The 27,389-nt window shown below is 49.1% G+C and overlaps 5 protein-coding genes, 1 long non-coding RNA gene and 1 pseudogene across 21 annotated transcripts in view; 2 read left to right on the top strand and 5 right to left on the bottom strand.

The window, feature by feature from the left end:
• LOC134483846 (uncharacterized) overlaps window positions 1–23,227 on the top strand; it is a 74,043-nt gene extending 50,816 nt beyond the window's left edge. Inside the window, exons 7-10 of the long non-coding RNA XR_010060938.1 lie at window positions 920–1,391; window positions 10,258–10,357; window positions 12,332–12,520; window positions 21,018–23,227. This is a non-coding gene — a long non-coding RNA (uncharacterized LOC134483846). The remainder of the gene's footprint in view (window positions 1–919; window positions 1,392–10,257; window positions 10,358–12,331; window positions 12,521–21,017) is intronic.
• On the bottom strand, window positions 1,828–5,714 carry RT1-N3 (RT1 class Ib, locus N3). 5 transcript variants are annotated; one of them, NM_001008855.2, is made up of 8 exons: window positions 5,340–5,694; window positions 4,841–5,110; window positions 4,406–4,657; window positions 3,411–3,686; window positions 3,120–3,233; window positions 2,598–2,630; window positions 2,428–2,474; window positions 1,834–2,290 (listed from the first exon to the last, which is right to left on the bottom strand). In NM_001008855.2, the coding sequence occupies exons 1-8, from the start codon at window positions 5,434–5,436 to the stop codon at window positions 2,198–2,200; spliced, it is 1,182 nt and encodes a 393-aa protein (NP_001008855.1). In that variant the 5' UTR covers window positions 5,437–5,694; the 3' UTR covers window positions 1,834–2,197. The 5 variants fall into 5 exon arrangements, with proteins under 5 accessions (XP_006255970.1, XP_038954349.1, XP_038954348.1 ...); XM_006255909.5 differs by having other exon boundaries at window positions 2,242–2,290; window positions 2,428–2,464; window positions 2,589–2,630; window positions 5,340–5,712; XM_006255908.5 differs by having other exon boundaries at window positions 1,828–2,474; window positions 5,340–5,712.
• RT1-S2 (RT1 class Ib, locus S2) lies at window positions 7,288–17,129 on the bottom strand. Of its 2 annotated transcripts, XM_063278970.1 has the most exons (6): window positions 17,069–17,129; window positions 16,336–16,611; window positions 16,087–16,203; window positions 15,875–15,907; window positions 15,704–15,751; window positions 7,288–9,560 (listed from the first exon to the last, which is right to left on the bottom strand). In XM_063278970.1, the coding sequence occupies exons 1-5, from the start codon at window positions 17,127–17,129 to the stop codon at window positions 15,708–15,710; spliced, it is 531 nt and encodes a 176-aa protein (XP_063135040.1). In that variant the 3' UTR covers window positions 7,288–9,560; window positions 15,704–15,707. The 2 variants fall into 2 exon arrangements, with proteins under 2 accessions (XP_063135040.1, NP_001008857.1); NM_001008857.1 differs by lacking the exon at window positions 7,288–9,560 and having other exon boundaries at window positions 15,708–15,751.
• RT1-O1l1 (RT1 class Ib, locus O1 like 1) overlaps window positions 7,288–27,389 on the bottom strand; it is a 37,462-nt gene continuing 17,360 nt past the window's right edge. Inside the window, exon 8 of the mRNA XM_039099257.2 lies at window positions 7,288–9,560. The gene's annotated coding sequence lies outside the window, so the exon portion shown is untranslated. The remainder of the gene's footprint in view (window positions 9,561–27,389) is intronic.
• On the bottom strand, window positions 9,842–12,246 carry RT1-O1 (RT1 class Ib, locus O1). Its single transcript, NM_001008856.1, has 5 exons — window positions 12,177–12,246; window positions 10,472–10,747; window positions 10,228–10,342; window positions 10,016–10,048; window positions 9,842–9,893 (listed from the first exon to the last, which is right to left on the bottom strand). The coding sequence occupies exons 1-5, from the start codon at window positions 12,244–12,246 to the stop codon at window positions 9,842–9,844; spliced, it is 546 nt and encodes a 181-aa protein (NP_001008856.1).
• Window positions 12,676–13,404, top strand: Rps2-ps1 (ribosomal protein S2, pseudogene 1; annotated as a pseudogene).
• Window positions 21,923–26,203, bottom strand: RT1-N2 (RT1 class Ib, locus N2). 11 transcript variants are annotated; one of them, XM_063279192.1, is made up of 10 exons: window positions 26,120–26,203; window positions 25,763–25,878; window positions 25,325–25,594; window positions 24,890–25,141; window positions 23,888–24,163; window positions 23,594–23,710; window positions 23,073–23,104; window positions 22,903–22,949; window positions 22,669–22,766; window positions 21,923–22,394 (listed from the first exon to the last, which is right to left on the bottom strand). In XM_063279192.1, the coding sequence occupies exons 2-9, from the start codon at window positions 25,851–25,853 to the stop codon at window positions 22,718–22,720; spliced, it is 1,134 nt and encodes a 377-aa protein (XP_063135262.1). In that variant the 5' UTR covers window positions 25,854–25,878; window positions 26,120–26,203; the 3' UTR covers window positions 21,923–22,394; window positions 22,669–22,717. The 11 variants fall into 11 exon arrangements, 10 of the variants coding, with proteins under 10 accessions (XP_063135262.1, XP_063135263.1, XP_038954710.1 ...); XM_063279193.1 differs by having other exon boundaries at window positions 25,763–25,835; window positions 26,120–26,190; XR_010060712.1 differs by having other exon boundaries at window positions 21,923–22,519; window positions 22,567–22,766; window positions 23,069–23,104; window positions 25,763–26,200.

The raw sequence follows: 27,389 nt of genomic DNA, 5'->3' as shown, positions 1-27,389 counted from the left end.
CTTAGGACCAGTATGGAGTCAACCTTCTGCAGAAGAAGAGGCTGAAATGTATTCTCAGAGCCAGCCATCCCGATGGCTTTGTGGAAACTTCTTTCCTGGCCTTTTGTCAATATTTCAAAGTAGGATTTTCATTTCATAGGGCGCAAAACAGAGATGTGGTACTGAGCTGATGTAATAACGGGCCTTATAAACAAATGCCAGAATCGCAGCTTAAATAACTCAAGATGGGATCCTTAACTGCAAGAGTTAAGGTAGCAGAGGCATTTAGGAAGAATATTGGTAAAACAATCCATTTATTTACCATGGAACCTTGCTGTGCATGGTAATTTATACAGACTTTCCCAGTCAGGTATTGAACTGTGATCTTGTCAAGACTTGATTTTCTATTGGTTTAAGAAAAAGACTAGAATTTGGGGCTGGAGAGGTGACTGTGTGGTTAAGAGCACTGGCTGCTTTTCTGGAAAACCTGTGTTCCAATCCCACATACAGAAGGCAGCTCACAACCGTGGTCACTGATCAAGTAAATGTTGAATTTGGTTTTAGAAAAAGAAGACACACAGAGGAATCAGCAATATTTTAGATCTGGATTTGTTTAATTTTTTAAAAAGTATGTTGACTTTTAATTAATTAATTAAGTAATTAACTATTGTTTCTTGAGTCCTTTTCTCTGTGTAACCCTGGCTGTCCTGGAATTCACTCATAGACTAGGCTGGCTTCAGAGATTCAACTGCCCCTGTCTCCCCAGTGTTGATTTAAGGCGGGGCAATCAGCAGCTGTTTTTTTCTTCCTTAATAGCGCTCTCTCTCTCTCTCTCTCTCTCTCTCTCTCTCTCTCTCCCTATCTTCTGGCACCTCTCTTAATCCTCCTGCTGCACCTCTACCTTAGAATGCTTTCACTGATTCTTCTTCATGACTCCTAGGTGGTGGGCTCTGTCAGGATGAAGCTGAGCATCTCCTTCCCAGCCACTGGCTGCCAGCAACTCCTGGACAATGAAGCAAGCTCTGCCTATTCCAGAGGCGAGAGGTTACAGAAGTAGTTGCTGATCCTCTGGGTGAATAGTGGAGAGGCTACATGGTCTGAACCAGTGGTGGGAACAGCCGAGAAGGGTTTCCCTTGAAAGGGCCCAGCAAGGTGTGTGGACCTGCTGTTGTGTAAACCTCTTGTTAGAGACCAAAGAAAACCGGAGAGGGGCAGCCAGAGCCTGTCTGCAGTCACATTATGGATGCCGGTCTGATTTCTCAACTTGATTATCATAAGCGAAGGAGAGGAGACTCCCAGACAGAGAGACATGACTGTGCTTCAGCGGTTAGGACCCAGAAGAACTGCAGAAACTGAAAGCTTTTCAGTCTTTCTGAAGAGGCTGATGGTGTCGGCCAACACATTGTCAGAAAGTAAGCAGAGGGTGTAAGAAGCCGAGGACCAAAGCCCCCAAGATCCAGCATGTGGTTACTCCAGCAAATGCTGATGTATTGTTCAGTGGAGACACCATGCTGTGGAGACCTAGGAGAGGCTGCAGCTAAGCATTGGGCCAGGAGAATGAAGGAAGTCAAAGTGGGGGGAAATGCCAGGAACAGACTCCCAAGAGATGTAGCCTGCTTCCACTTCCAAGTCAACAAAAAATGATCCAAGCTTCAAAAATACATTTTGGTGGCTTGGGAGGGCAGCCACAGGGCTCAGTGTGTAAAGGCACTTACACACCTGAGTTTCATCCCTGGACCCACCTGGTGGAAGAAGAAAACGGACTCCAGCAAGTTGTCCTCTGTCCCCCACACCTGTGTTATAGCTCCCACATGCACACACACAATACATGAATAGATTTGAGACACCTTAAAATACCAAAAATAGAATTTTTTTATTAAACCCCATCTCTACTAGTCCACAATTCTTTTCTGCATCAAAGTCATTGGTCCCAACTTGACCTGATTAAATGTCACTGAAACATTGGGGGTAGTAGCCAGAATGAGGTGTGTGAGAGGATGGAGCTTGGCCCCTTCTCTGGGTCCCTTGACAACATGGCAAAATGCCAGACAAGAAGCCACTTAGAGAAGAGAGAGGTGGACAGATCTTCAAGACAGAAAGGAGGGACCAGTTTCTGTCCAGTGTGGTAAGAACTGGCCTGCTCCTGCCCTGGTCATGAAGGAGAGGCAGGGGGACTCTAGTGTTCTGCTGGAGCAGGGAGGACAGGCTGGTACCTCTTTTAGGGTGACAAGCTTAGAAATCCTAAAGTCCCAGAGCGGTATCCTAGATGAGTTCTGTAGTTCTCAGTATTCCAAAAGGGATCCTCCATCTCCTGCAAGAGTCAAAGCAGATTCAGGGCCGTTATCGTTAACTGGCGATGTCCCAAATATCTTGCTCCTCACTCAGAGTGCCCAAATCCGAAGATTCTACACCCCCATCGTGAGTCCTCTGTGCCACCCCATGTCTTACCTGATCATCCACAACAATCTTGCTAGAGTCTTGGGGACTGTCTCCATCTAGGGAAGAACAAAACAGGACCCAGTCACACTTCAGAAGACGGGAGGCTAAAGAAGGAACTATGGGCTGGTGAGCTCCCATGGGCCCCGAGGGTCTCAGAGATCACCCCTCACCACACTCACCTGCTTCCTGGGTGTCGTGCCTTCCTCTTTCACCTGAGGAAAGAAAACCATGTATGCATGACATGGGAGCACAATCTTCCTAATGCTGCAATCTTTAATACTATATCATGTTGCAATGACCCCCAACCATAAAGTTACTTTGTTGCTACTTCATAAGTGTAATGTTGTTACTGTTACAAATTGTAATGTAGATATCTCATATATAGGATGTCTGATAAACGAGCCCCAATGGATCCCTACCCACAGTTAGTACTGGGCCCAAGGTGATGTACTATGTCCTTGGATGTTTGCCCTCAGTGAACCTTTGCCTGTGACAGCTGGGCATGAGGTCTCAGTCACCAGAACCATTCCCAAGCAGAAGTTGCCATTCAGTCCCCTTCACTTAAAAGTTAAACAAAAAGGCTCAAGGCTAAGAAGACAGGGCTGTGAATGGTTCATCCTATTACCCAAGCAGGGCAACATCTACCTAAGGCTTCAAACCCTCATTTGGATGAGTAAACACAGAACATATTTCTTCCCTACCTGCCTTCTTCTTCAGGCATATGCAAGTTGCCACAGCAGCAACGCAGAGGGCAATTGCAGAGACAGTGGGTAGAATAATTAGAATGATTGTAGTGGTGGAGTCCTGGGCAGGCTCTGGGCAGGGAAGGGAAAAGAAGGGAAGAGGGGGGAAGAGAGAGGAGGGGAAGGGGAAGGGAGAGGAAGGGAGGGAAAGAGAAGGTGTGAAGACCATCTCCATCCCTGACCTGCTCAGCATCTCAAGAAAGGCTCCACCTTTCCCTGACCCCAGCTCTGCACCCACACCCTCCTTACCCCATCTCAGGGTGAGCGGCTCTGACAGCCCCTCATGCTCCACAAGGCATGTGTACTTCTGCTCCTTCCCTAGAGGCACCACCACAGATGCCCACTTCTGGAAGGTTCCATCCCCTGCAGGCCTGGTCTCCACAAACTCCATTTCTTGGATCAGGTCCTCCCCATTCAACTGCCAGGTCAGGGTGATGTCAGCAGGGTAGAAACCCAGGGCCCAGCACCTCAGGGTCACATCACTTTCAGGTCTGGGGTGCCGGGTCACATGTGCCCTTGGCGGGTCTGAGGGAGAGAGTTGAAAGGATGAGGCATCTTGCAATCTTCCGAGGACTCAGTAGTGTTCATATGTCCATCCTGGGATGGTCAGGTGACCTGGGGTGGGATTAGGGTGTCCATAATCCAGACACTAGCAGGAGCACATGCACCTGAGAGGAGCTGTTTGTGATGCTTTATGATGTGAGTGTGACAATATGGGGCAGGAGACTCCAGGTCTCCGCAGACTCCTGGGATGGGCTTCTGGTCCTGATCTGGGTGAGGGCCAAGAGACTGAGAAAAGCTGGAGTCTGACTCTAGAGACACTGAGTAGGGCATAGAGGGAGGCCTAAGAAAGAGCCCCTCAAGGGTCCAAGGGCATTGCTCAAGTAAAGGAATTGTTCATCAGTTACTAAAAGATTGGTCTCTTGTTGTTGAAAATGCATTTCTTGTTGGTAAGAGAGGGGCTGTCTTCTGAGGGAGTCATTGTTGGTCAGAGACCTGGAACACAAGAGGCTTTTGCATCTCTGGACTTGGGAAGGAGTGAGAGGAGACCTCCTCATTTACCTGACTCCCTTTCCTCCTCTGCAAGCACTAAGGATCAAAACCAGAACTTGCACTTGCTTGGGTAGTGCTCAACCTGTGAGCTATACCCCAAGTCCTCTTTTCCCACCCATGAACACACAGCTCTCCAAACTCCCAGCAAACATCCTAAAAGAAACTTAGACACAGTTTAGCTCCCCTGGCACCTGAACGCAGCAGCCTCTCCTTCTCCTTTTCTGGGTATTTCTGCAGCAGCTCTGAGCAGTTGTCCTTCAGGCGAGCTTCTAACTCGGGCTGAGAGATCTGAGCTACAGTGCTGGTCCACGCTGTCCAGAAACGCAGGTCTTTGTTCAGGGTGGGGTGATCTATGCCATCAAAGGCGAGCTGGTCGTACCAGTGAAGCAGGCGCCCATCTGACCCCACATCGCAGCCTTGCTGCCACTGTAGTGTGTGGAAGTCTAGAGAGGACATAGTTGGTGGTCAGCCTTGTCGGGAAGCACAGTACCACTAGAGCATAGACCAAGTTCCTGCTATCACTGTAGACTTCTTTTTTGAGTAGCAGGACAGGTCTTGGGTGACACTCCTGTCTAACCTATGTGGACAACCCTGGTACATCCTCGGGATGGGTAGAGATCACTCACCGTCCATGCTCTTATTGTAAAAACGAACCAGCGTCATCAGGTTCCTTTCAGACTGTTGTGCTTGAGTCCTGATTCTATGAATCTGCTGCTCCAAGTATTCCAGCCCCTCCTGCTCCAGCCATGGTACTAGGGGCTTCACCCTTGGAGTTTCGGCGTCGCTGTCCAAGCGCAGGAACTCCATATTATCTATGTAGCCGCTGACTATTATCCTTGGCTCCCGGAGGCCGGGCCAGGACATGACAGTGGAGAAATACCGCAGGGAGTGTGAGCCTAGGGGTAGCACATTGTGAGACCCAGACCTCCACAGATGACCCCGGGAGGGTGCGCGGGCCAGTAGGGGAGCAGGGCTCCGGGATGGGATCGGGATGGGATCGGGGCAGGTTGAGAAGAGGGCTGGAGGATCTTTCTGGGTCTTGGAGAGACTGGGTGGTGCTACTCCTGGCCTTCCTAGCAGAGGCCTTCCCCCCCCCTCCCCCAGCCCCACCCCAATCTCACTCACCCACAAGGGTCCAAGTCCAGGAGAAGCAGGCATTCAGGAGCAGGATCTGGAGAAGGGCACTGAGCCAGCGCGCAGCAGCCTTAGGAACCCAGAGCATATGGGTCTGGGCTGATCTTGGACAACTTTGTAAACCAGAGCGACAGGGATTGGATAATCTCAGAACCCAACTAACACCAGGCAATCTTAATTTTAAAAGTAACCAAGTGACAGAAGCTCTGGGTGCAGAATCTATTGTCCCAAATCCATCATCTATTTTATGTTCTAAATTCTTCCGGTGGCAGAAGCCACCAACAGGTCTGACAATTCTCCGGCCTACATCCTGCTAGCCTCTTGCCCTCACCCTTGCTGATAAAGTGTGTTCCTTCCTCCCGCGTAAAGGCTTCCTCTCTAAGACCCAGAAAACTCTACTCTCCATCTTCGCTCACCGATTGGCTTCTTATCGTCACTATTAGCCAATCAAATAATTGGGGGGAAATTATCCTACAGAGAGTGAGAAGTAGTTTTAAGTCATTAGTATCTAGGCAGAAAAACTCAAGAGAAGGTTAGGGACTGGAAAGTGAAACTGAAGCACATTGGGAATTCTGCATTTGCAGTCCTAGTCTCTGTCTCTCTGTCTCTGTCTCTGTCTCTGTCTCTGTCTCTGTCTCTGTCTCTGTCTCTGTCTCTGTCTCTCTCTCTCTCTCTCTCTCTCTCTCTCTCTCTCTCTCTCTCTCTCAGAGCCTGAGAGCCAATACCTGGGAGGGACTGTGCACACTCCCAGAGTCCCCAGAAAGAGCAGGAAGAGCTGTTCCTTTCACGCTGTCTTCCTGAGACCTTTTCAGAGGCTGTCTGTGGAATCCAGGGAAGACTGCAGCCTGATCTCAGGCCCCCTCATGGGACACAGGATTATCCAGAAGGAAACACCCCAGGACCTATGTTGGCAACAGTCAGCTGGTTTGGGAATTCAGTGGAGAGACAGATGAAATCCCTCTCCTTCTGTTTGTCTGTCTGTCTGTCCAGTACTTTTTTTTTCGGCCAGGCTTGCCCCAAACTCACAGATCCACCTGCTTCTGCCTCCTGAGTGCTCGAGAGGATGGTGAAGGGGAAAGAGGACAAGGAGGAAGAAGAGGAGGAGGAGCAGTACAAGGAGGAGGAGGAGAGGGGAAGAGGAGGGGAAGGAAAAGGAGGGAGAGGAGGAAGAGGAGGAAGGGAGAGAGAGACAGGGAGACAGATACAAAGACAGAGAGATAGAGAGACAGAGAGACAGAGACAGAGAGAAGTGGAGGAGTGGAGACAGAGAGAGAATGAGATATGTAATAATATACACAAATATCCAATCCCAGATTTCAGCTCATCCACCATCCTCCCTACATCAGGGGTAGAGTGAGCAGGTCCTGAGCAGCCCCTCCCCCACCAGGAGGAATTAATTTTACCTCTGCAAGGAGAGAGCGGAGTCTGAAGACCCACACCAAAATCCAATGTTACCCAACATCCTGTATGTCAGACGAACTTTTTACCTATCTTCTCCATTTTAAATCTTTAATTTAAAAAATTCTTAAAATCTGGGACAACAAAGGAAGGCACAAGTCAATATTTCTTGAAAGATCTTTATCAGAAAGTTGTTTTTAAAATTTTAACCATTATTATTTAGTCTCTTGGCAAGCATCACACAAAATTGCAGAACTACCTTGCTCAGGAGAGCTGTCAATTCTTGTTTTACTTTATGCAAGCTGTAAATATAGATGAGTGGATACAATTCTTGGTTGAGTCACAATCCAGAATTTGGGCATCCATATTTCCAAGCTCGGACTAAAGAAAGCTCTGGGAGTCCCCATCAGACTAGCAGCTCACTTAATTCTATTCTCTATATTATTTTAAAATTATCATTTGCACAATAAAAAAGTGTTATTTTTGCCTTTATACAAATCTATCTTGTTTGTAAAAGGTAGTATTTAGTGACAGGCAATTCTATTTTAAAAAATCAAAGTTTATTTAAGGACAATGTCCATTTTATAATGAAATCGTGGTTAAAATACTGATGTTTAAAAAAAAATCACATTATAGCGTGTAAAGTTTGTTTAGAAGGCTGTTCACCAGAGCTCTTGTGACAGCCTGAGAACACAGTTGTAGGTTTCCTGCGGACAGAGCAGAATTCACAGGGATGCTGATGACAGCCTTGTCATTAGGTGTGTAAAGAACTGATGCTGAAGGGGCTGAGGGGTGGGATCGTGGGTAGGAGCTCCAGCTGCTCTGCCAGAGGCCTGGGGTTACATCCCAGCACCTACACAACAGCTCACAACTGTAACTCCAGTTCCAGAGGATCCTCCTCCCTCTCCAGACACTAGGCAGAAAGGTAGTGCACAGATACACATGGGGTCAAAATACCCACATACATTAAATAAATAGATAATTTTACATTGAGTAAGTGCATGCATGCATACATACATACATACATACATGCATGCATACATACATATATAACTGATGCTGAGAGCCAACTGTGTGGGGCTCCTCATAAACAAGACCCCTAGGTTACACAAAGTGGGATCACGTACTTCACCAACAACATAAGTGGCAGAGACCTCACTGCAGTCACTGCTGTCCCCACAGGACAATTAAAATGAGATACTTACTAGGCAGGTATAGTGGCTCATGCCTTTAACCCCAACACTCGGAAGGCAGAGACAGGTGCCTTGACATTGTCCACAGAGTGACCTCCAGGACAGTCAGAGCTACAGAGAGAGACCCTGCCTCAAAAGCAAACCAAGACAAACCAAAGGAAGCCACCGCCAAACGACCAGTAAATAACGGGAGGCAGCTTTGACGTCCGTACCCCCGTTTTCACGCGCAGAAGAGACATCTGTATTTTCCAGTGAAATTTTGTATGAAAGTCAAGCCCTGGAGTGCTTTTCACCAAGAGAAACTCTGTTAGAGAGAGAGAGACAAAGAGAGAGAGAGAGAGAGAGAGAGAGAAGAGGAGAGGGGGAGAGAGAGGAAGGGGGAGAGGAGAGAGAGAGAGAGAGAGAGAGAGAGAGAGAGAGAGAGAAGAGGAGAGGGGGAGAGAGAGGAAGGGGGAGAGGAGAGAGAGAGAGAGAGAGAGAGAGAGAGAGAGAGAGAGAGGCGGCATTAGTGTGTGGAAGTATATTTCCTTACATCATACAGTCCTTGCACCACTTAGCTCCTGACTGACAGCAGCTGAGCCTTCTACATCCAGCAAGCCCTTCCATTGGAGAGCCCCACTGGGGAGTGTCAAAGCTGGAATGCGTTTAGCAAGTGCTGGTGTGAGAACCCAAAACAGTCACCTTTGCTCCCATTGAGTTGCTCCCCCCCACCAGAAACTTGAGCTCAGGAACTTGTGAACCTGATGCATGTTTTCTGAGTGAGGGTGAATAGCATGTTACAAAGTGAGGCAGAGCAGAACACAGTCCCCACAGGACTGGATTCTCGTAGAGACCCTGCTGCTTTCTGTTGGTCCTACAGACAGGAGTTAGACTCTGGAAGGTTGGGTGGAGGGAGGGAAGAATCTCAAGGCAAAGACCCTGGATGGGGAACATGTGCTCCTTGGAAGAAGTTCATGTTCTCAGCCCAGTGCAGGAACCTAGTTGGGCCTTGAAGGGACAAGGACGGAAAAACACTTAATGCCATGAGTCAGAGTCCCTAAAGGAGAATGAGACGGGTACCACTCACAGGAACCGGAACAGGCCTCTTCCTCCATACAAAGTCAAAAGACACAGAAATAAACACAGAAGAAGGGTGCAGAACCAGAGCTCGAACTGAGCCAAGGCTGACTTGCTGCAGATGCTTATAATGCTGGGGACAGAACAAGGCTAAGGTCGTCCCCCTGTCTCCTCCAAACAGTCTGTCTGGCCCTCGTTCCACCAAGTGACAAAGAGAAAAGATCTCAGGAGGACAGAGCTGAGGGGTGACCAGACCACACCAAAGGACTCATGAGGTGGGCGCCAGATGGGCATGACCACAGCCTCCCCGTGTCCCACCTGACAGCACAGGAGACACAGGTTCTGGAAGGTTCTCCACACTGCCATTTATTTTCTCCGCAAAATTCAGAATATTCTCAATCCCTTAATTTACCCATTAATCAACCCCTCGGGTCAAAGATTTGCACAATCGAATCCACATTCAGATTTCTATGTTTGGTGTGGAAGTGAAAGGCTGCAGCTCAGGGCAGCATGAAACTGACAGGATGTAGATTTCCCATCATGTCTGCTGGACCAGGAAGGAGGGCTGTGGAAAGGAGAACAGGGGCGTTCAGGGCCAGGGCGCTAGTGTACCTCCAGGTCTTCCCATTGTGCACACAGATAAAGCAAAAAGCTTTACGTATTTGTTGTTTCTAAGTCAGAACTTGTCCCCACAGGAAAGCTATCTCTGGGGTAAAACACAAGAATCAGGACGGTCAATCTAAAAACATCTCAAAGGCCCACCTCTCGTTCAAAGGTCTAAATCTGAGAGACCCTGGGACTCAGTCCTCTCCTTTGGCCCCAGGCCCAATACCAAGCCCCCAGGTGTCACCTTTTCAAGTCTCCTGAGAGGAGTCCCAGCTGTGGACACTGTTGCTGCCTGCAGTGGAAGAAGTAAGATGTTGGTGAGAATGACGGGTGGGGATGGAGGGGCCATTATGGGCTGACTGAGCTGTAGCTTCACCCCAAGAGCCTCAGAGACACTCCTGCCCCCACACTTACTTTGAGCTGGAGCATAGTCCCCTCCTTTTCCACCTGTGAGAAGAAAAGCTGTGAGAATTAAAGGGAGAGTCTAACCCTAGGAAGTTTCCGGAACTGACACAGACTCAGGTTAGAGACAGTAGCAATGGGGGTGTGGATGGGTTTCCCACTGATGGGGCAGAGCACACTTCTAAAGGAAGCTGAGAGAAAAATCAGACCCTGCCCTTTCCTACCTGTGTTTCTCCTCCTCTTCCTCACAACAGCCACCACAGCTCCTATGATGGCCACAGCTCCAAGGACAACCAGGACAGCAATGATTCCCATGTTGGAGTTGGTGGATGGAGGAGCCTCAGTGAAGGACAGGTACAGGAAATGAATGTGGGGGTCATGACCCCAGCTCTCAGCCCTGACCAGCTCAGGGTCTACAGAAAGCTCCAGCGTTCCCTGACCCCAGCTCTGCACCCACACCCTCCTTACCCCATCTCAGGGTGAGGGGCTCAGGCAGCCCCTCATGCTCCACAAGGCATGTGTAATTCTCCTCCTCTCCAGAAGGCACCACCACAGCTGCCCACTTCTGGAAGGTTCCATCCCCTGCAGGCCTGGTCTCCACAAGCTCCATGTCCTGGGTCAGGTTCTCCCCATCCCTCTTCCAGGTCAGAGTGATGTCAGCAGTGTAGAAGCCCAGGGCCCAGCACCTCAGGGTGACATCACCTTCAGGACTGGGGTGGTGGGTCACATGTGTCTTTGGGGGTTCTGAGGACAAGAGTTGGAAAGTTCAGGCATTTTTCATTCTTCCTGGAAACTTCAGGTGCTTAGGTGATCAATCCCATGGAGGGACAAGAGAGCTGGGTCCTGAGAGGGATCAAAGTCCCTCAGCAGCCATCCAGATAGTCCTTTCTTTGGGAATTTCTAGGCATTCCATGTCTCTCATCACCATTCGACAAAGAGAGTCCTGCTCCAGACTGGGTGGATCTGAGACACTTAGTGTGGCCAGTGTCAGACCCCAGTGTGTGCAGAGAACAGGGCCCCAGAGAAACCACTGCTCCAAAGGACTGAAGGGGGCTACTGTTGGTCATTCCAGGGATCGTCTCGGTTTCTATCCTGAAACAGACACTTTGGTCCCCAAGGTGTACAGCAAACTGTATCCAAGGAATTGCAAGAAGGGTCCCCTGTTTTATGCAAACCAGGCACTAGGAGACCCTCAGATCCTCTAGACTGTACTTGTGACTGTTTTGAAGTTTTTTGTACAGCAGGCAGTGCTAAGTGTTCATGATTCTCTCTGGCCATGAGGTGCTGGCTCAGCAAGATGTAGGCCAGGCTGAAGCCCCATCAGCAGGTGTGGTTCTCAGGGCCTCGTGTAACCGCCTTGACAGCTCCTGCATCCGGAATACAAGGTGGCAGTTTAGGCATGAGATGCAGGTGGTGTCTACCCAAGCACCCTGGGAGGCTGAGCTATGAGTCTTCAAGAGCCAGGAAGAGCGGGGTTCCTGAGACTTTGAGCTCTGCATCTGGTAGCAACTCTGCTGCCTGCACCCTGGGTGATGGCTGCATTGAGAAGGCACAGAACTGCAAGCAGAATTTGAGGCAAAGCTTGTCTCTCTGCAGTTCAACCTCAGAGCCCTGTGGAGAGCTCTGACTGCACCAAATATCTCCCTGCCAGGGTGGTTGTTGGCTTTCCAGGGCTGCATCAAACTCAGCTGTTGTAAACTAACTCGCAAACTCCGAGCTCTCTGCGCCCCCTGCTGGTGATTCTGTATGCTTGCGGATCCCATTCCCACCAGAGCACAGGCACCCAGTTTTTCTTTCCTCCATTTTTTTAAAAAGAAAAAAAAAAAAAAAAAAGAAGAAGAAGAACAGTGTAGTGGACTACCGTGTATCGGGCTCCCTGAGGCCAAGCTTGGATATGGTCGTGGAGAAAGACCTCAGCCAGCATGAGCATGAGGCTGTGAGCAGGGAGACCCGCCTCCCCTAACACCCCCACCCCCAGTTCTTCCTGTGACCCGGGCAGGTGCACTGCCCAGGAAGGGAGGGTGGAGGGGCCAAGGATGCAGTGGATACGGGGCAAAGCATCTTCTGGGCAATGCAGGGTTGCAGCTTCCCTCATGCTTCGGCTTGCCTTTTGTTGTCCCCTCCCCCGACTCCCCACTTTCCCGCAGATGGCATTTCCCTTCCTACCTGACACTCTCTGGTAGGAGTCCTGGTAAAGGCCAAGGAGGCCACCAGCAGCAGGAGCAGCAGCAGCACGGAGCCATCAATCTCAACTGGGGTTAGAGGCACATCTAACCCCTGTGTGGACTTTATAACCCCTGACCATGTCGATGCTGCTTGGTTCCCCAGGATCACACAACCAAATGGGAATGAGAACTGCCATCTGTCAGCAGTGCCCTGGCTGAAGGACCTGACACAGTTTAGGAACAAAAGTGAAGCAGGGGAAACTGGGAATGCCCTTCTCTCTTCCCCACCTGACTTGACCTGCAGACTAAAAGTTTGCCCCAACACTTAAAAGGAGAATACCTGGATAAGAAGGTAAGGATACTGCCTGGTGCTTCTTGTTGGGAAAACACCAAATGGGGGATGACTCAGGTACAGCAGGAGGGCCCAGAGTCCCTGGGGGCCCAGGATTAGGAGGCTGTGGTGGCTTCTGCAAAGGATTCAAAGGGTTGTTAGGGGACAACCATGGCAGTTGCTTCAGGTCTCATTGGAGGTAGAGCTGAAGAGGCATGGATCTTCTCCAATCTGGGCCCCTGGTTAAGGACATGAATACCAAGTCTTTGGAGAAGATCTACCTGTTCTCCCCACCCATTAAGGAGTCTGAGATTATTGACTTTTTCAGGGGTGCATCCCTAAGGATGAGGTTCTGAAAATCATGCCAGTGCAGAAGCAGACTGTGGGTGGGCAGCTGACCAGGTTCAAGGTTTTTGTTGCTATTGGGGACTACAGTGGCCAAGTTGGTCTTGGCATTAAGTGCTCCAAGGAGCTTGCCTCTGCCATCCAAGGGGTCACCATCCTGGTCAAGCTTTCAATCATCCTGGCAAGGAGAAGCTATGGGGAACAAGATTAGGAAGACCCACACTATCCTGTGCATGGTGACAGGCTGCTGTGGCTCTGTGCTGGTGCATCTCATCCCAGCCCACAGAGGCACTGGCATTTCCTGTGCTCCTGTGCCCACGAAGCCACTGATGATGGCAGGTATAGATGACTGCTACACTTCAGTCAGGGGCTGTGCTGCCATCCTGGACTACTTTGCCAAGGCCACCTTTGATGCCATCTTCAAGACCTACAGCTACCTGACCCGCACCGGACCTCTGGAACATTGATGCCCTGGCAGGAGATCACCTCCAAAGTCTTCTAGGTCTGTAAGATCCATCAGAAATAAAGACAGGACCTTAATACCAAGAGACACAGGCAAGGAAATCTCAGAGTTTAACGCCAGTTGCTATAAAGCAAATTTCAGTTAAAGAAAAGCTTAGGTTCTGGTATTGCGGTACACGCCTTTAATTCCAAAGAATGAAGGTAAAGTGAGGTTGTAGAAGGACGCCCTCCTGTTTGAAAGTGATGTGCTATTGAGTGGCAGGAAAGGTGACACATCAGAGAAAGATTTGAGAGGATAGGATATGCCCAATTCTCAGAAGAATAGAGAAGAAATCGAAGCTACTGGGGCAGGGACAGACAGTGCAGGAGGAACATAGTCCAGTCCAGGGAGAACATGCAGACATAGGTAAGGACAGAAAGAACAGAGAGTCAGAAGGAGCCGGAAGATTAGAATACATTGGCAGAGTTGGGTTGAGGCCAAGCAGAGCAACTCAGAGGCTGAGAGCAAAGCCAGGTTGAATAAATCAGCTGGGAGAGGAGTTTCAGCCAGAACAGCTGAGTAGACCCAGCATCCAGAATTCAGAAAAACCAAGAAGAGCTCAGAGGGTGAAAACTGTCTAGGCCTATATTAGAGTATCTGGGTGCTATAACCTTTACAGACTAGGCCTAGTTACCTGACTGAGGCAGTAAGTCTCCCAGGCAACCATTACAATAGGACAATGAAAGATACTTTTAAAACCCACTCTAAATACAATGTTACTTCAGCATCCTGTGAGTTAAATGGATATTGACAGATCTTCTTGTCTGAGGGGTTTAATTTAAAAAACAAAACAAAACAAGGTAACATCTGATACAACAAAAGATGATACAAGTTTGTCAACTTTTCTCAAAAGTATCTTTAGAATAAGTTGTAAAAAAGATTTATTTATTTTATGGATATGAGTACACTGTTGCTGTCTTCAGACACAATAGAAGAGGGCATCAGATCCCATTACAGGTGGTTTTGAGCCACCATATGGTTGCTGGGAATTGAACTCAGGACCTCTGGAAGAGCAGCCAGTGATCTTATCAGTTTAACCAATGAGCCATCTCTCCTCCTGCTAACGTGTTTTGTTTTTGTTGTTTTAGTGTCATGTTTTTCTTAGTTATTGTTCTGTTGCTGTGAAGAGACAGGAGGACAATGGCAATTACTGTAGAAGAAAGCATTCGATGGGGCTGCTCTGCAGTTTCAGAAGTTTCGCTCATTGCAATTACATGGGAAGGATGTTGGCATGCAAGCAGGCAAGGTCTTGAAGATGGAGCTGGGGACTCTACATCTGGTTCCTCAGGCAGCAGGAAGAGAGCCTCTGGGACTGGCTCTGGATTTGGAAACTTCTAAGACCACCCCCAGTGACACACCTCCTAATCCCTTTAAATAGTACCCCTCCCTAATGACCACGCCTTCAAGTCTATAGGCCAATGGGGGCCATTTTCATTCAAATTAACATACCTGGTCCAACAGTTTGTAGCCCTATCATAATGTCAAACATTCAATCCAGCTTCCAAAGTCCCCATAATCTGTCAGTCTCCAACACCTTAAAAGTTCAGAATTCATAGTCTCTTCTGAGACTCAGGACAATGTCCTAATTGCAACCTTTCTAGAGAGAAAATGAAGGTACAGGTCCCATGCTTCTACCACACATGGCCCAGGGGGTACAATTGTGTTTCAAAAGGAAGGAAAGGGAGCAAAGTGAGGAAGTGTTGGATCACAGACTAAACTCCAGCTGGGCAAACTGTATCCTACAGGGACACTCTGCGCCCCATTGTCACACAAGACCCCACAGAGGAATCCTGTCCCACCTGACACTCAGCACAGGAAACACAGATTCTGGAAGGTTCTCCATCTGCCATTCATTTCCTCCTCAATCCTCTGAGTGTTCTCAATCCCTTAACTTCCCCACCAGTGAACTGCACAGGTCAAGGAGTTCACATTCAGAGTCAGATGTTCAGTGTGGAGGTGAGGAGATGTAGCCCAGGGCACCCTGGAGCTGACAGCTTGCAGACACCCCAGTGTCTGTTGGACCAGGAAGGTTGACTGTGGAAGGGATGACAGCCAGTGCAGGACAGAGTCCTGGTGCACTGGGTTGGGCTGGGGTCTCCATGTCTTCCCATTTTGTGCACAGAAGAAAACTTAACCCCTCAGTCATAGCTCCCCAAAGTGATTTCACTGTTTTGAAGTCAGATCTTGTCACTTGTTCCCACGTGGCATCTGTCCCAAGATAAAGAACTAGAATCAACACAGTCAATATGAAAACATCTCAAAGGCCCACCTCTCATTCAAAGGTCTAAATCTGAGAGACCCTGGGACTCAGTCCTCTCCTTTTGGCCGCAGGTTCAATAACAAAACCCAGGTGTCACCTTTTCAAGCCTCCAGAGACAAGTCAGACCGGTGGACATTGTTGCTGCCTGCAGTAGAAGAAGCAAGACGTTGGGGAGAATGTCGGGTGGGGATGGAGGGGCCATTATGGGCTGACTGAGCTGTAGCTTCACCCCAAGAGCCTCAGAGACACTCCTGCCCCCCACACTTACTTTGAGCTGGAGCATAGTCCCCTCCTTTTCCACCTGTGAGAAGAAAAGCTGTGAGAATTAAAGGGAGAGTCTAACCCTAGGAAGTTTCCAGAACTGACACAGACTCAGGTTAGAGACAGCAGCAATGAGGGTGTGGATGCATTTCCCACTGATGGGGCAGAGCACACTTCCAATGGAAGCTGAGAGAAAAATCAGACCCTGCCCTTTCCTACCTGTGTTTCTCCTCCTCTTCCTCACAACAGCCACCACAGCTCCTATGATGGTCACAGCTCCAAGGACAACCAGGACAGCAATCATGGCTGTGTTGGAGACAGTGGATGGAGGAGACTCTGGGAAGGAAAGGACAGATACAGGAAATGAAGGTGGAGATCATGACCCCAGCTCTCAGCCCTGACCAGCTCAGAGTCTGCAGAAAGCTCCAGCTTTTCCTGACCCCAGCTCTGCACCCACACCCTCCTTACCCCATCTCTGGGAAAGCGGCTCAGGCAGCCCCTCATGCTCCACAAGGCATGTGTAATTCTCCTCCTCTCCAGAAGGCACCACCACAGCTGCCCACTTCTGGAAGGTTTCATCCCCTGCAGGCCTGGTCTCCACAAGCTCCATGTCCTGGGTCAGGTTCTCCCCATCCCTCTTCCAGGTCAGAGTGATGTCAGCAGGGTAGAAGCCCAGGGCCCAGCACCTCAGGGTGACATCACCTTCAGGACTGGGGTGGTGGGTCACATGTGTCTTTGGGGGTTCTGAGGACAAGAGTTGGAAAGTTCAGGCATTTTTCATTCTTCCTGGAAACTTCAGGTGCTTAGGTGATCAATCCCATGGAGGGACAAGAGAGCTGGGTCCTGAGAGGGATCAAAGCCCTTCTTGGGGAATTTCTAGGATTTGGGTGAAAGGGCCTAGGCATTCCATATCTCTCATCACCTTTCAAGGAATAGTCTCCTGTTCCAGAGTGAGTGGGTCTGAGTCCTGTGGAAATACCACAGCGAGTGTGATCCTGGGGGCGGTGCCCGGTGAGACCTCATCTCCTCCAGGCTCAGGGTCCCAGGTGTTCTTAGAGGAGGGACTGGGGTAGGGTGACAGACCTTTGCCCGCTGCCCCCACCCACACTTCCCGCCACCACCCCTTGCCCCATCGCCCACACCTCCATCCTGCTTCACCTTGCAGAGTCTTTTTCTGCTCCCGACCCCTCCCCTCACTCACGAGTGTGGGTCAAGACCATGGTGCAGGCCAGCAGTTGGAGCAAGTAGGCAGGAGGTAACATCCTCACTCCAGGTGACACTGAGGAACATGAATGAGGGTTGTGATCCCGTTGACTCGTACTTTGGAACCTCTGTGTTGCTGATTTGCTTCTATAGAAGCTAAGTGTCCAACAGGAATGAGAGGTGAGATTGCATCATTGTGTCTTCATGAAAGAGAAAGCAGCAGGAGCTGTTTACACAACCTACTGCTTTACCTGGAACTGTCTTCTCTCCCACTTGTGCTCTTGGGCACACTGTTACTCCAAGTCTTGATGCAGGGTCTGTGTAAGCTTCGGGTTAATTAGTTAATTAATTAACTTTAGGTCCTGACCACAGTTTTCCCTTCCTCATTTCCCAGTCCTTCCCACTCACACATTCACTCCCCCATTTCTCTTCAAAAGGGGAGAGCCTTCCCAGTGGATATCAGCCAGCCCTGGCATATCAAGTTGTGTTATTTTATAAATTATGTTTATATTTGTTTTTGTGTGTGGGTCTATGAGTGCAGTGCCTGAGGAGGACCAAACAGAGCGTCAGATTTCCAGGAACTGGAGCTGCAGGTGGCCAAGAGCTGCTCAGTGAGTGCTGGGAACCGACCTCATGCTCTTTGCATGATCTAGGCTATGCTCTCTTAAGAGCTGAGCCATCTCTCCAGTCTGTTCAGTACTTTGTAAACATACAACATCGTAGCTATACAAACGGTAGTTATTAGATGGTCAATTATAGTGTAATTCCACCGTGGAATGTCTCTGTCTTGCTATGATAAATCTACTGGGTCCTCAGAAAGATGAATATGGTTTGCACTTCTGTGTGAATATCAGCCATTAAATAAGTGGTTACCAAGCTACAGTCTTTATGCCCAGAGAGATTAGGCATAGAGGAAAGGACACAGGGCTCTCCATGGGAGGAAAAGTAGGATAGATATTATGGCTGGACTGAGGCCGGGGGTGGGGTTGCACATGAGCAGGATAATCAATTGTGGGGAGAAGGGGGAAAGAGGTTGATGGACAGAATGTGGGGAGAGACAGCTAGAATTGAGTTGCATTTGTGGGGCAGAAGGAAACCGAATGTAGTGGAAAATTCCTAAAATATGAAGTCTTCAAATAATGAGGGAGACAGAGCCCTAACTGGCCATCTCTTGCCACCAAATGAATCTTCCAGTACCAGAACCGGGTTATATCCTATTGAGGTATTGACCAGAAGGGTCCCATAGAAATCCCCAAGCAATCCAGGCTGTTACCTCTTCACAAGCTGACAGCAAAGCCCCATTTTGAAGATGCCCTTCTTTCAGCCTGCAGGCATACATGAAGGCAGAATTCTGTATACATAATACAAAAATAACAAAAGCTTTGACCTGATAGATTCTTGCTCAGCTTTGAGATGTTTGATACAAACCAGGCCCATAGCCAAGAAGGCTTCTATATCATTTGTGTGACCCCTTTTTCCAGCTGGGGAGGTATTCAGGGCCTCACAAACAATAGGCAAGCCCGGTAAACCTGAAGTTCAGTGCTATGTGTGGATGTTCCACCGATGACCTCTCCATGTCACTGTGAAACTGGGTCGTTGATGGGAGAGTTGGGTATGAGGAAGGCAGCATTTGACACAGGCCTCAGTGTCCCAAACTGGATTGCTTGCAGGACCCTTGCAAAACTGAACCAACAAGGGCCACAAGAACTGCATGTGGCTCTGGTTACACTGCAGAATGCACTAGTGGGCATGAGCCACGATGCACGGGGGAGGCACTGGAGCCTGGCTGGTTTGGATCTCCATGGTAACCAATTACACAGGCTCTAAGTGCTTACTGAAGCAGGTGCCTTGGGGAACACTCAGGACCCAGTTAGGGGAACCAGGGAACACATGGCTGGATCTTTGCAGAGCAGCAGTGCCAGGTTTGAAGACTAAAACCGTTAATGGTAGCAAGTTTCTGAAGGGTCTAAGATTAAGTGGCAACTCTTTCAAATGGTGGAACACGGAAAGTGGAAGTAATTCCCTTGGGGCTGTCTACATCACAGCCCGAGGACCTGATTCAAGTGTGACAGGGACAGTGGGGGAAGTTAGGAGCAATTTTATTTCTATAAAGGCTCAGTTATTCTCCATATTGAAGAATCTGCGTGTATATGGTTGGAATAGGGTAGCAGATAAATACTGCTAATCGTTTGTTTGGTCTGCATTAAGCACCCCAAGCCTGAGGTTCCTGCTTGACACCACAGACTGATTAGATGCAGCAGTGGGGCGGGACTAAGCTCTGGAATGCCTTTTGTTCCGGTCACACTCACCTGATTGGTGGAGATGAACCAGAAGGCAGCTTTTAGGGAGTACAGGGATTGTTGCACTCTCCAGTGTGCTCCCGGAGAACTAGACTCTGCAGAAACCAGGAAATGGAAAGAGGATTCACAGAAAGTGGTTGAGGCCCAGATCTCAGCCTCCAGCCTTCAAGGACTTCTTAGAACAGGATAAATTTGATTTGCTAGCTTGTGTAGCTAATTGTCTCTGTGAAAGCCTTTTTAACCAGGAGCAGACTGCCCCCTGGTGGCCAGGCTAAGAAACTGTTGCGCGCCTGACTCTGGATGAGTTCTGTTCCAAGTTCATGGTTGTGTCCTGAACTTTCTTCTATCTTAAAAGAAACAATATGTCTTCCTATCAGTCAGTAAATCAATCAACCTACCTACCTACCAACTAATCAATCAGTCTGTTAGTCTGTCTGTCTCTCTGTCTAGCCTGGAATTCACACAGTTCCTGTATCTGCCTCTCGAATGCTGGGAGTAGAGGTGTGTCCCACCAACATCCATCAAGAGACAGTAATTTTATAGACATAACGCATTTTGAGTTGTAGGCGGACCTGGTACTAGGATGAGTGACCCCATTATCTTGTAACAAATGTCACTGCCTAATGCCTGCCACACGCAGTCTAAGTCAGATGCTGACACTGCAGCTGGTCCACCAGAATCTGAGGTTTCCAGTTGTCAGCTCTTGTTGGTTCTCAGGTGGACCCCACAGTGTACTCTTAGGACCAGTATGGAGTCACCTTCTGCAGAAGAAGAGGCTGCAATGTATTCTCAGAGCCAGCCATCCCGATGGCTTTGTGGAAACTTCTTTCCTGGCCTTTTGTCAATATTTCAAAGTAGGATTTTCATTTCATAGAGCGCAAAACAGAGATGTGGTATTGAGCTGATGTAATAATGGGCCTTTTAAACAAATGCCAGTTGCAGCTTGTAAATAACTCAAGATGGAATCCTTAACTGCAAGAGTTAAGGTAGCAGAGGGATTTAGGAAGAATATTGGTAAAACAATCCATTTATTTACTTGCTGTGCATGGTAATTTATACAGACTTTCCCAGTCAGGTATTGAACTGTAATCTTGTCAAGACTTGATTTTCTATTGGTTTAAGAAAAAGACTAGAATTTGGGGCTGGAGAGGTGACTGTGTGGTTAAGAGCACTGGCTGCTTTTCTGGAAAACCTGTGTTCCAATCCCACATACAGAAGGCAGCTCACAACCGTGGTCACCGATCAAGTAAATGTTGAATTTGGTTTTAGAAAAAGAAGACACACAGAGGAATCAGCAATATTTTAGATCTGGATTTGTTTATTTTTTTAAAAAGTATGTTGACTTTTAATTAATTAATTAAGTAATTAACTATTGTTTCTTGAGTCCGTTTCTCTGTGTAACCCTGGCTGTCCTGGAATTCACTCATAGACTAGGCTGGCTTCAGAGATTCAACTGCCCCTGTCTCCCCAGTGTTGATTTAAGGCGGGGCCATCAGCAGCTGTTTTTTTCTTCCTTAATAGCTCTCTCTCTCTCTCTCTCTCTCTCTCTCTCTCTCTCTCTCTCCCTATCTTCTGGCACCTCTCTTAATCCTCCTGCTGCATCTCTACCTTAGAATGCTTTCACTGATCCTTCTCCATGACTCCTAGGTGGTGGGCTCTGTCAGGATGAAGCTGAGCATCTCCTTCCCAGCCACTGGCTGCCAGCAACTCCTGGACAATGAAGCAAGCTCTGCCTATTCCACGAGAGGCGAGAGGTTACAGAAGTAGTTGCTGATCCTCTGGGTGAATAGTGGAGGGGCTACATGGTCTGAACCAGTGGTGGGAACAGCCGAGAAGGGTTTCCCTTGAAAGGGCCCAGCAAGGTGTGTGGACCTGCTGTTGTGTAAAACTCTTGTTAGAGACCAATGAAAACCGGAGAGAGGCAGCCCGAGCCTGTCTGCAGTCACATTATGGATGCCGGTCTGAGTTCTCAACTTGGTTATCATAAGTGAAGGAGAGGAGACTCCCGGACTGACAGACATGACTGTGCTTCAGTGCTTAGGGCCCAGAAGAACTGCAGAACTTGAAAGCTTTTCAGTCTTTCTGAAGAGGCTGATGGTGTCGGCCTACAGGTTGTCAGAAAGTAAGCAGAGGATGTAGAAGCCGAGGACCAAAGCCCCCAACATCCAGCAGCTCTTTACACCAGCAAAACGCTGATGTATTGTTCAGTGGAGACACCATGCTGTGGAGACGGAGGAGAAGCTGCAGCTAAGTGTTGGGCCAGGAGAATGAAGGAAGTCAAAATGGGGGAAAATGCCAGGAACAGACTCCCAAGAGATGTAGCCTGCTTCCACTTCCAAGTCAACAAAAAATGATCCAACTTTCAGAAATACATTTTGGTGGCTTGAGAGAGCAGCCAGAGGGCTCAGTGGGTAAAGGCACTTACACACCTGAGTTTCATCCCTGGACCCACCTGGTGGAAGAAGAAAACGGACTCCAGCAAGTTGTCCTCTCTCCCCCACACCTGGGCTCGCACATGCACACACACAATACATGAATAGATTTGAGACACCTTAAAATACCAAAAATAGAATTTTTTTATTAAACCCCATTTCTACTAGTCCACAATTCTTTTCTGCATCAAAGTAATTGGTCCCAACTTGACCTGATTAAATGTCCCCAAAACATTGGGGGTAGTAGCCAGAATGAGGTGTGTGAGAGGATGGAGCTTGGCCCCCTCTCTGTGTCCCTTGACAACATGGCAAAATGCCTGACAAGAAGCCACTTAGAGAAGAGAGAGGTGGACAGATCTTCAAGACAGAAAGGAGGGACCTGTTTCTGTCCAGTGTGGTAAGAAGTGGCCTGCTCCTGCCCTGGTCATGAAGGAGTCCTGCTGGTGTGCTGCTGGTTTTCTCTTGAGACTCTGCCTAAGCCACCTGAATGCCTTGTTGGCTAAACCTGTCTAGAGACACCCTCACAGCCACCCAAAGGGGCGTCTCCCAGGTCCTTCTAAATCCAGTCGAGTTGACAATGAAGATTGGCCAACTGATGGGATATAAAAGGAAAGATTCCATTCTTCAGTAGATGTTGCAGGCGATCCCATAGGGGCGGTGGGGGAGGGGGCACAGCAGGCAGGGGATCCTACAGGGCGGTGGGGGAGGGGGCACAGCAGGAAGGCGATCCTACAGGGCGGTGGGGGAGGGGGCACAGCTGCACGTGTTCTGTTGAGCATGTTCCTGAGTGAGGAGACTAAGCAAAGCCTTCTGAAAGCCACAGGGAAACAACACCCACAGTGGGAGCAGGGAGGACAGGCTGGTACCTCTTTTAGAATGACAAGCTAAGCAATCCTAAAGTCCCAGAGCGGAATCCTAGATGAGTTCTGTAGTTCTCAGTATTCCAAGAGGGACCCTCGATCTCCTACAAGAGTCAAAGCACATTCAGGGCAGTTATCATAACTGGCGATGTCCCAAATATCTCGCTCCTCACTCAGAGTACCCAAATCCAAAGATTCTATACGCCCATCAGGAGTCCTCTGTGCCACCCCATGTCTTACCTGATCATCCACAACAATCCTGCAAGAGTCTTGGGGACTGTCTCCATCTAGGGAAGAACAAAACAGGACCCAGTCACACTTCAGAAGGCTGGAGGCTAAAGGAGGAACTATGGGCTGGTGAGCTCCCATGGGCCCCGAGGGTCTCAGAGATCACCCCTCACCACACTCACCTGCTTCCTGGTGTCGTGCCTTCCTCTTTCACCTGAGGAAAGAAAACCATGTATGCATGACATGGGAGCACAATCTTCCTAATGCTGCAATCTTTAATACTATATCATGTTGCAATGACCCCCAACCATAAAGTTACTTTGTTGCTACTTCATAAGTGTAATGTTGTTACTGTTACAAATTGTAATGTAGATATCTCATATATAGGATGTCTGATAAACGAGCCCCAATGGATCCCTACCCACAGTTAGTACTGGGCCCAAGGTGATGTACTATGTCCTTGGATGTTTGCCCTCAGTGAACCTTTGCCTGTGACAGCTGGGCATGAGGTCTCAGTCACCAGAACCATTCCCAAGCAGAAGTTGCCATTTAGTCCCCTTCACTTAAAAGTTAAACAAAAAGGCTTCAGGCTAAGAAGACAGGGCTGTGGATGGTTCATCCTATTACCCAAGCAGGGCAACATCTACCTAAGGCTTCAAACCCTCATCTGGATGAGTAAACACAGAACACATTTCTTCCCTACCTGCCTTCTTCTTCAGGCATATGCAAATTGCCACAGCAGCAGCAACACAGAGGACAATTGCAGAGACAGTGGGTAGAATAATTAGAATGATTGTAGTGGTGGAATCCTGGGTAGGCTCTGGGCAGGGAAGGGAAAAGAAGGGAAGAGGGGGGAAGAGAGAGGAGGGGAAGGGGAAGGGAGAGGAAGGGAGGGAAAGAGAAGGTGTGAAGACCATCTCCATCCCTGACCTGCTCAGCATCTCAAGAAAGGCTCCACCTTTCCCTGACCGCAGCTCTGAACCCACACCCTCCTTACCCCATCTCAGGGTGAGCGGCTCTGACAGCCCCTCATGCTCCACAAGGCATGTGTACTTCTGCTCCTTCCCTAGGGGCACCACCACAGATGCCCACTTCTGGAAGGTTCCATCCCCTGCAGGCCTGGTCTCCACAAACTCCATTTCTTGGATCAGGTCCTCCCCATTCAACTGCCAGGTCAGGGTGATGTCAGCAGGGTAGAAACCCAGGGCCCAGCACCTCAGGGTGACATCACCTTCAGGTCTGGGGTGCCGGGTCACATGTGCCCGTGGCGGGTCTGAGGGAGAGAGTTGAAAGGATGAGGCATCTTGCAATCTTCCGAGGACTCAGTAGTGTTCATATGTCCATCCTGGGATGGTCAGGAGACCTGGGATGGGATTAGGGAGTCCACAATCCAGACACCAGCAGGAGCACATGCACCTGAGAGGAGCTGTTCTTTGAGATGTTTTAGGATGTGAATGTGACAATATGGGGCAGGAGACTCCAGGTCTCTGCAGACTCCTGGGAAGGGCTTCTGGTCCTGAGCTGTGTGAGGGCCAATAGACTGAGAAAAGCTGGAGTCTGACTCTAGAGACACTGAGTAGGGAGGGCATAGAGGGAGGCCTGAGAAAAAGTTCTTCAGGGATCCAGGGGCATTGCTCAAGTCAAGGAATTGTTCATCAGTTACTAAAAGATTTGTCTCTTGTTGGAGAAAATGAATTTCTTGTTGGTAAGAGAGGGCCTGTCTTCTGAGGGAGTCATTGTTGGTTAGAGACCTGGAACACAAGAGGCTTTTGCGTCTCTGGACTTGGGAAGGAGTGAGAAGAGACCTCATCATTTACCTGACTCCCTCTCCTCCTCTGCAAACGCTAAGTATCAAAACCAGAACTTGCACTTGCTTGGGTAGTGCTCAACCTGTGAGGTAAACCCCAAGTCCTCTTTTCCCACCCATGAACATCCAGCTCTCTAAACTCCCAGCAAACATCCTAAAAGAAACTTAGACACAGTTTAGCTCCCCTGGCACCTGAACGCAGCAGCCTCTCCTTTTCCTTTTCTGGGTATTTCTGCAGCAGCTCTGAGCAGTTGTCCTTCAGGCGAGCTTCTAACTCAGGCTGAGATATCTGAGCTACAGTGCTGGTCCACGCTGTCCAGAAACGCAGGTCTTTGTTCAGGGTGGGGTGATCTACACCATCAAAGGCGAGCTGGTCGTACCAGTGAAGCAGGCGCCCATCTGACCCCACATCGCAGCCTTGCTGCCACTGTAGTGTGTGGAAGTCTAGAGAGGACATAGTTGGTGGTCAGCCTTGTCGGGAAGCACAGTACCACTAGAGCATAGACCAAGTTCCTGCTATCACTGTAGACTCCTTTTTTGAGGAATAGGGCAGGTCTTGGGTGAAACTCCTGTCCGGCCGATGTGGACAACCCTGGTACATCCTGGGGATGGGTAGGGGTCACTCACCGTCCATGCTCTTATTGTAAAAACGAACCAGCATCATCAGGTTCCTTGCAGACTGTTGTTCTTGAGTCTTGACTTTATGAACCTGCTGCTCCCAGTACTCTAGCCCCTCCTGCTCCTGCAAAGGCACTAGGGGCTTCAGGCTTACAATCTCCTTGTTGGTGTCCAAGCGCACGAACTCCGTATCATCTATGCAGCCGCTGACTATGATCCGTGGCTCCCGGAGGCCCAGCCAGGACATGACAATGGAGAAATACCGCAGGGAGTGTGAGCCTAGGGTTAGCGCATGGTGAGACCCAGACTGGGCGGGTGCGAAGGCTTGAAGCAGGGCAGGCTGCCTGGATTGGGATCCGGACAGGTTGAGAAGGGGACAGGAGAGACTGGGTGGTGCTACTCCTGGCCTTCCCAGCAGAGGCAATTTCCCTCCCCCATCTCACTCACCCTCAGGGGTCCAAGTCCAGGAGAAGGAGGCATTCAGGAGCAGGAGAAGGGCACTGAGCCAGAGCGCACCAGCCTTGGGAACCCAGAGCATATGGGTCTGGGCTGATCTTGGACAACTTCATAAACCAGACCGACAGGGATTGGATTATCTCAGAACCCAACTTCAAAATATGGTCGCGAAAGGAAAACACTAGGCAATCTTAATTTTAAAAGTAACCAAGTGACACAAGCTCTGGGTGCAGAAGCTATTGTCCCAAATCCATCATCTATCTTATGTCGTAAATTCTTCCCGTGGCAGAAGCCTCCAACAGGTCTGACAATTCCCAGGCCTACATCCAGCTCCCCTATTGTGCTCACCTTTGCTGAAAAAGGGAGTTCCTTTCTCCCCCAAAAATAGGGCTTCCCCTCTAGGACCTGGAAAACTCAACTCCACCTTCACTTAGCGATTGGTCATTATTAGCCAATCAAATAATTAGGCGGAAGTTATCCTACAGAGAGTGAGAACTAGTCTTAAGTCATTAGTATCTAGGCAGAAAAACTCAAGAGACTTTAGGGACTAGAAAGTGAAACTGAAGAGCTTAGGAATCAGGCAGTCTCAGTCCTTACACCCTCTCTCTCAGATCCTGACAGTCATTATATGAGAGGGACTGCGCACACTTCCAGAGTCCCCAGAAAGAGCAGGAAGAGCTGTTCCTTTCACACTGTCTTCCTGAGACCTTTTCAGAGGCTGTCTGTGGAGTCCAGGGAAGACTGCAGCCTGATCTCAGGCCCCCTCATGGGACACAGGATCATCCAGAAGGAAACACCCCAGGGCCTATGTTGGTAACAGTCAGCTGGTTTGGGAATTCAGTGGAGAGACAGATGAGATCCCTCCCCGCCTGTCTGTCTGTCTGTCCGGAACTTTTTTTTTTTTTGTGGCCAGGCTTGCCCCAAACTCAGAGATCCACCTGCTTCTGCTTCCTGAGTGCTGGCATTAAAGGTGTTCACCATCATGGACCTGTGAGATATGTTTTGTCAATGAACCTGTCAAGTTGACCAGCAAACACTGTGGAGTTTCCCCTGCAAGGCTGTGTCTCATCTCTAAATCAGGGTTCTCACAGCTCACTGGGAACCTGTTACAGTATTTCCTCAGTTCTGGGGCAAGGTCCCCTGTCCTGTCCAGCAGGCAGGATGGAGCAGAGCAGGACTGTTAGTAACTGTTCACGGACCAGATACTTGGTGTGTTTGGGTGGCTTTATGAATGTCAGTGAAGGAAATCTGCCATGGGTCTAGGCACAGAAGGTCCCAGTCCTTTTAATATTTGCCCTGATTAGGACAGTCCCTCAGATTAAAGTCAGCTGATGTGGGGCCCTAATGACCTTTACAGAGTCCTTTCAGTAACCTGAGCATTTGATGGACTGACCTTGTGAAGATGAATATCAGGCGGGTCATTTTGGAAGGGCTGGGGAGAAAGAACCCAGCACTGCTTTGTTCTTCTTTGTGTGGGAATTGGCTGTTGTGGGTCTTAAAGTCTAACTGAGCTAGATTGAGGGTGGTAATGTTTGAAAACCGTACAGCCGGTTCTAGGTATGGTGGAGGAAAAGGAAGATCCCAGCCTGAACACAGCAGAATAGACCTGGTGGTGAGA

This window comes from Rattus norvegicus, chromosome 20, assembly GCF_036323735.1.
Source record: "Rattus norvegicus strain BN/NHsdMcwi chromosome 20, GRCr8, whole genome shotgun sequence".
NCBI lineage: Eukaryota > Metazoa > Chordata > Mammalia > Rodentia > Muridae > Rattus > Rattus norvegicus.
This window is presented reverse-complemented; position numbering and strand designations above follow the sequence as displayed.

Excerpts from the sequence above, each read along its gene's own strand:
- RT1-N2 (XM_039098782.2), bottom strand. The coding sequence starts at position 25,853 with ATGCTCTGGGTTCCCAAGGCTGGTGCGCTCTGGCTCAGTGCCCTTCTC. Across the intron at positions 23,711-23,887 it reads GCCGCTCACCCTGAGATGGG|AGCCTACCCAGGATTCCACC; the intron begins GTAAGGAGGGTG and ends TTCCCTGCCCAG. Across the intron at positions 22,767-22,902 it reads GGATTGTTGTGGATGATCAG|GAGATCGAGGGTCCCTCTTG; the intron begins GTAAGACATGGG and ends TGACTCTTGTAG.
- RT1-S2 (XM_063278970.1), bottom strand. The coding sequence starts at position 17,129 with ATGTTACCTCCTGCCTACTTGCTCCAACTGCTGGCCTGCACCATGGTC. Across the intron at positions 16,612-17,068 it reads CATGGTCTTGACCCACACTC|AACCCCCAAAGACACATGTG; the intron begins GTGAGTGAGGGG and ends TCTTGTCCTCAG. Across the intron at positions 16,204-16,335 it reads GCCGCTTTCCCAGAGATGGG|AGTCTCCTCCATCCACTGTC; the intron begins GTAAGGAGGGTG and ends TTTCCTTCCCAG.
- RT1-O1 (NM_001008856.1), bottom strand. The coding sequence starts at position 12,246 with ATGGCTCCGTGCTGCTGCTGCTCCTGCTGCTGGTGGCCTCCTTGGCCT. Across the intron at positions 10,343-10,471 it reads GCCCCTCACCCTGAGATGGG|GCTCCTCCATCCACCAACTC; the intron begins GTAAGGAGGGTG and ends TCCTTCACTGAG. Across the intron at positions 10,049-10,227 it reads GAAGAGGAGGAGAAACACAG|GTGGAAAAGGAGGGGACTAT; the intron begins GTAGGAAAGGGC and ends TTCTTCTCACAG.
- RT1-N3 (XM_006255908.5), bottom strand. The coding sequence starts at position 5,436 with ATGCTCTGGGTTCCTAAGGCTGCTGCGCGCTGGCTCAGTGCCCTTCTC. Across the intron at positions 3,687-4,405 it reads GGAGAGGCTGCTGCGTTCAG|ACCCGCCAAGGGCACATGTG; the intron begins GTGCCAGGGGAG and ends TCTCTCCCTCAG. Across the intron at positions 2,631-3,119 it reads ATGCCTGAAGAAGAAGGCAG|GTGAAAGAGGAAGGCACGAC; the intron begins GTAGGGAAGAAA and ends TTCTTTCCTCAG.